Raw genomic sequence first — 6,334 nt, 5'->3', positions numbered from 1 at the left:
CAATGCCACAGCCATGCCCATCACGGCCCGCCTCACAGAGAAGTCCTTGAGTAAAGGCACGCAGTCACGCTCCATGTGGCAGTTCCAGGTTTTCTCAAATTTTTAATTTCCACTAGGAAGCTCAAATTTTGTCGTTGCCAACAATTCCTGTCAGCCCTTTTTCTTGGAGTGACGGGCTCACCCTGTTCGCTCTTAAGTTATTGTCTTCACAATGCCCATTTAGGAAGACCCTGTTTGCTAGTCATTCTTCTAAGTAAAAACGGTGGTTTACGGGGACGGGGGCTAGTTTAGCTTGTAACTCACGTGCCCGGGTGCTTTTCTTCCAACGCATTTCACATGCAGCAAAAATGCCTTAGGCACACTTCCGCTGGACACAAAGAATATTGAAGAGGTGTGCTCAAGGCTGGAGATTTAATGCAGTTAACAGTTTTTACTCTTCATCGAGGGCATTCTTAAATGAAACTGGCTTTTATTTATACTCTTTGGTGCCAATGCCTTGATCCATGCTGAGGTGCCAGCAGTTTTACTCACACAGCACAAAAGGAAAAACCGTGATTTAATCTAACCGCAAATATCGTTTTAGCCTCCTTCGTAGACCCCTGAAGAGTCCAGAGGACCCCAGGGTCCCGTGGACAACACTTTGAGAACCACTCAGGCCATTACACACAAGCAGGCAGATCCACAGAGACACCTGCTAGAAGTCAGCAGCGAGTTCCCGGTTTAAAAGCCTCCAGGGCCTTACTGGACGCTGAATGGAAGCAGATGGATGTGGCACAGCCCAGCCCCAAGGCCCCTGACACAAACACTCCTCAGCTTCAGGAAGTTCCCTCGCTGCTGGGCCTCGAGCCTTCTCCACGGAGAACTGCCATTCCGGGAGCATTTACACCTAACGTCTGCTGGCGCCACTTAAGGGGGTGTTTGCTCACACCAGGCCTCTGGTTCTGGAAACGAACCCGCAGGCCCACACCTCCCTGAGGCTGGAGCAGAGGGGCAGACCCCGGGGTGCCGCAGTCCACCCCGGGGGCGTACCCAGGGAGTTTGATGCTGACTTGGGTCTGAGGACCATGCCCTTGGGTTGCTATCCTACCACTGGTACCCCCAGGAGAGGGGAAGGGCAGGGTGCCATCTTTCCCCAGGCACACCTGTTGGAAGAAAGGGTTTCTATTGGGAACCGAGTGGGGTCAGAGGGCACCATGGGAAGAGGCTGGCAGTGCACACACACACACACACACACACACACACACATACACACAGCCCTGTAGACGCGGAAGGGATGGGGCTTGGCCAGGAGGACACAGGGTACCTGGAGAGTGAGTGTGGCAGGAGATGACAAGAGTCATTGATTAAAGGACAGGGTGGGAGGGACCTGGCCTCGCACTGCGCAGCTCCATGGGGTTAGAGGGTGGGGTCTGGGAGTACTGAGCAGCTCAGACGGAGCTGTCTCCTTCTCTCAAACCCAGTGAGGGCGATGGCCATGCGTGCAGGAGGAGGGGCGGAGCCGTGCAGTGAGTGACAAGCAGACAGCATGTGCCCGGGATGGGGAGGAGTCGGGAAACCCTGCCCCCACCCCCACCCCCAGGGCCTTTAGGGAGGCAGGGCAGAGTCCTGTCTGCGGGATTCTCCGCAGCTGCCGTGTATAGGGCATTCCCTGCTTGCCAGGGCTATGAATGCCGGGTATCTTCTATGTGACCTCATCTAATCCAACAACCAACAAGGCCGATATTTTTACTCCCATTTTGCAGATGAGGTAACTGAGGCACAGGAAGGTGGGGTAATTTCTTAAGATCATACTACCAAGAAGCAGCAGGGCTTAGACCTGAGCCCGGATCTGCCTGACTCCAAGGCTCATCCTTGAGCCACTAGACATTGGCCGAGGCCCAGGTCCCATATGCTCTGCCCAGGGCCCGGCTTGTTGGGAATTTGTGCCAGACAGCCACGGGTCTCCTTGCAAACGCAGGGAGAAGGCAAACCCAGCACCCCTGCCATGATGCCGTGGGCCCTGGTCAGTGGCTCTGGCTGGGTCCAACCTTCCCTAGCAATGCTCACTGTGCCCCCAGCACTGGCCAGGCTTCCCAGCACTTATAGAGCTACTGCCCATCGCGGACTGCCTCCTTGCGTTTCGCTGGCCAGGGAGGGGCACAGAACCGCCTGCAGCCAGCGGAGGGCACTGATCACATCTTCAGAGTGCAGGCCGGCTCTGGCGCCGCAGCACTTAAGGTCCTGGCACGGGCTCTGAAAAGCCCTGAGCAGATGGCTTCAGTCGAGGACCATTCTAGTGCCATGACTATCTGGGGGGACAGGGGTGGGGCTGAGGGAGCACCCTACACTCCACCAAGTGTTTACTGAGCTTATTGTACCAGATCCGTCCTAGGAGCCGGGAGGACAGCAGCCCTCCTGATCTCAGAAACGTGGACTAGGGGAGAAGGACAATACGAACACGTGAACTAGGCGTTTCCGAGAGGAAGTAGAACAGCACTTCCCAGGAAAATAAAGGGGGAAAGGAGAGAGAATAAGTCTCATGAAGACCACAAGGTGGTAAGACCTTAAGGTCAAGAAGCCGAGGGGCCATGAGATGGAGCGAGTAGAGTGGAAAGGAGGTGGTGTGTGCTGGAGACTTGAAGAGATGTGTGGGCTCTTGTTGGCCGCGATGAGGGCTGGCTCTCCATCCCGGAAGCGCAGGGGCCATGGGAGAAGCTGAGGCAGGAAAGGGACATGATCTGGCTCTCGCTTTGGAAATGTTAGTCTGGAAGAACAGAGACTGGACAGCAGGGCTGGTTGTCTGCCTTCCCGTGGTCACGCGCATCGTCGGATGGAGACATGTGCGCCTCCGTATATATGTTACATTCAGAGTGCCTTGCACACCAGTTGCCAGGCTGCTCTGAGGGCTCTCCCAGAGACTCCAATTTAACCTTCATAATCACTCCAGGGTGCTGACTCTTATAAGCCCCACTTTATAGACGAGGAAACACAAGCTCAGAGAGGTAAGTAGCTTGCCCAAACTCACACAGCTATGAGCTAGTGGGGCCAGGATGTGAGCCTCAGCTGCCTGTGCTGTCAGCCCAGGCCCCGGTGGAAATGCTGGCCCACAGTGAGGACCCTGGAAGGCGCCTGCCCGCCCTCTCAATCACCAGCCAGCAGGTCCAGGCGTTTTGTGGGGGCACCTGTTAGCTCCGCAAAGCTCTAACAGGACAGGGAACATTCTTTACAGAGATCTATGTGGATGTTCATGCGAGGCAGACCTGTCCTCCTGCTGGGGCTGACACAGCATTTTTTTTTTTTTAATTCTCAACCCAGGATATTTTTCCCATTGGTTTTTTGAGAGAGTGGAAGGGAGGGGGAGAGACAGAGAGAGAAACATTGATATGAAAGAGACACATCGATTGGTTGCCTCCCACATGCCCCCACCCAGGACCAGGAAGCTGCAACCTAGGTATGTGCCCTTGACTGGAATCGAACCCAGAACCCTTCAGTCTACAGGCCAATGCTCTGTCCACTGAGCCAAAACAACTTGGGCTGACACAGCATTTAAATGCCGGTTGCCCTAGCTGGTTAGGCTTAGTGGATAGAGCTTCGACCTGCGGACTGAAGGGTCCCAGGTTCCATTGTGGTTAAGGGCACATGCCCAGGTTGCGGGCTTGATCTCCAGTAGGGGGCAAGCAGAAGGCAGCCGATCAATGATTCTCATCACTGATGTTTCTAGCTCTTTCTCCTCCTCCCTTCCTCTCTGAAATCGATAAAAATATACTTTAAAAAATAAATAGATACATGCAGGTCAACACGGAAGTTAACCCACTGGAAGTGCTCCCTGCTAGTTCTAGGGCGAACATGAATGCTGCCTTGGGAAAGCATCCCGGGGCCCTGGGCTGCAGGCTGCAGGCAGCTGTGGAGTCTCCCTACAAAGAGGGCTTTCCCACAACCACATCTGCATTTCGGAAGTGGAACCTTTGATTTCGCGTTTCCTGAGCTGCCGGGCCAGGTGGCCAGGGACATTCTGCTCTTAGAGCCGCCCCCTCGCAACCCCTGCCCCCTGGGCGCACTGGGGTTCTCATCTCACAGAGCACTTTCCCTGCTGCCCAGAGCACACGGGACACCATGGCAAGAAAAGCAGAATCACTCCGAGGACCTCACCATGGGGTCCGAGGCTTCGGGAACCCGCCGTGTCACCCGTGGGTGTGGGAGATGATACGGGAAGGGACGCTTAGGCTGAGACCCAAGCATCTTGTGGGGGGTGGTAACTAGGCGAGGGGCAGCCAAGGGGCTGGACCTGCCCCGCCAGGAGCTGGGGCGTCTGGGGAGGAGGAAAGTCAGTGGAGTCAGAAGCAGAGGTCCAGGGGGCGTTGGCTGTAGACCAACTGGAGGGGGAGACAGGACTGCGTGGCTCACGTCATGGGCTCACTCGGCCCAGTTGTTGGGGCAAACACGCGGGAGGGCGCTTCGCAGATCCGGTCAGCATCTAAGTCAGCGGGCTTTCTGAGTAGCAGAGGTCACCCAGCTGGTGTGGAGGTGGAACGCATGATCCTAGGAGGCCTTGGGAACAAAATGCTAGGGGTTCCTGCAGAAGTGAGCACCCTGCCTCAACACTAACGTAGAAATCCCACCTGAGTTTCCAGCTTGCCGCCTGCCCCACAGAGCTCGGACTCTCCCCTCCACAGTGGCCTGAGCAGTTCCTTAGGTTAATATATGCTCTAGACCAGCGGTTCTCAACCTGTGGGTCGCGACCCCTTTGGGGGTCCAACGACCCTTTCACAGGGGTCGCCTAAGACCATCAAAAACACACATATAATTACATATTGTTTTTGTGATTAACCACTATGCTTTAATTATGTTCAACTTGTAACAATGAAATTGGGGGTCACCACAACATGAGGAACTGTATTAAAGGGTTGCGGCATTAGGAAGGTTGAGAACCACTGATCGAGACAGATAGACCGACAGACGGACAGCTCTTCTCTAACAAGCAGTGGAATCCAGGAAAGGACTGTAAGCAGGAAGAGAGGCTGATCCAATCAGCACCAGCACCAGTCTGAGCCCGGCTGGAACCCAGGGGCACCGGCACCAGCACGATGAGCCCAAAGGCTCCAGAAGTGTGGGTCATGGTGCCCATTCTCCAGGGCCCTACACTCCCCTCCCACCTCAGGTGAGGATGTTGACGAGAGGCCATACAGGACTGTGGTACGAGTGCAATAAGCCACTTGCATGCTGTGTGGCCTTGGGCAAGTGTTTAACATCTCTGCGCTTCTGTTTCCTCAGCTGTGAACCCCTGCCTTGTAGGTGTGGTGAGGGCTGGGTACAGGTGGGTGTTTGTTTATCAGCATCTGCTGTGTGTCGCTCTGTACACAGCCTTGGGGAGACTCTGCACCAGACCGTCTTCGACAAGAGCCCGCCACTGGGGAGCCTAGCAGTCCAGTGGGGGAGAGGTCATTGGTGGAATAATCACACTAACAGATATTAAATGGCAAATGTGGTGTGTGCCTTGAAGGGGGGCGGGGAGCTGTGAGAGAGTAAACTAGGGGCCCCCCAGTCTGGAAGTCAGGGCCGGATGGCGCCTCTGGGGGAATGACAGTGTGTGGTGCCCATTGCCCGTGTCACTCTGCTCCTTTTTTAGGTACCTGGAAGGCAACCACCTCACGGCCGTGCCCAGGGAGCTGTCCGCCCTCCGACACCTGACACTTATGTAAGAGCCGCTTCTCTCCTGGGGGAACTGAGGAATTCGGGGAGTAGGAGGCCAGCGCTGCAGGCTCCCCGGGTGGGGCAGGGACAGACAGCTGGCAGGGCTGGACCAGCCCGAGGGCTCAGCCTGCCCCAGTGAGAACCACGTGCAGAAATACCCGGCGCCTGCATTGCCGATCATTGCGTCACCTGCCTCCTCGGCTTGGGGTCCCCGTTAAATTCCTGAGATCCCTCCGTCTCCGGTTTCCCGCCAGCTGTGGCTGCACTTAGATTTGCCCAAAGCATAAATGGGCATTTCTTCTTCCTCCTCCTTTAGTTGCTCAGAAAACGTTCTAAGTAGAAGGTTCTAATTGAGGCTCCTTTGGGTGGTAGCTGCTACGGGCTCTGTGTCTGCAGAGACCCAGGAAACCCCTCAGATGAGGAGCGGGCTGCTGGGCATGGGTGTGGCCTGGGGAGCCGGCTGGTCTCCGAGCCTCGTCCCTCCGCAGCTTCCCTGCCTCGCCAAGAAGGGGCCTGAAGGGGGCAGGGAGCCCGTCCACAGAGGAAGGAGAGTTCTTTCAGAAAGTGTCACCCTTGGGAAACGGGGCACTGAAGAAAGGCGGAAGGAAGCGCCCTGTCCCCTTGTTCAGCCTGGCTTCCCACCTGAGCCCGAAATCAGTCTAAG

At 55.9% G+C, this 6,334-nt stretch overlaps 1 protein-coding gene across 1 annotated transcript in view; it reads left to right on the top strand.

The window, feature by feature from the left end:
- Nucleotides 1–6,334, top strand: part of SLIT3 (slit guidance ligand 3) — a 532,520-nt gene that overhangs the window by 495,268 nt on the left and 30,918 nt on the right. Inside the window, exon 23 of the mRNA XM_006774961.2 lies at nucleotides 5,606–5,674. Coding sequence (XP_006775024.2) covers nucleotides 5,606–5,674 — 69 coding nt within the window. The remainder of the gene's footprint in view (nucleotides 1–5,605; nucleotides 5,675–6,334) is intronic.

The sequence above is a fragment of the Myotis davidii genome, unplaced genomic scaffold (assembly GCF_000327345.1).
Source record: "Myotis davidii unplaced genomic scaffold, ASM32734v1 scaffold828, whole genome shotgun sequence".
Classification (NCBI taxonomy): domain Eukaryota; kingdom Metazoa; phylum Chordata; class Mammalia; order Chiroptera; family Vespertilionidae; genus Myotis; species Myotis davidii.
Note: the sequence above shows the minus strand (reverse complement) of the source record. Positions and strands in the feature narration are given on the sequence as shown.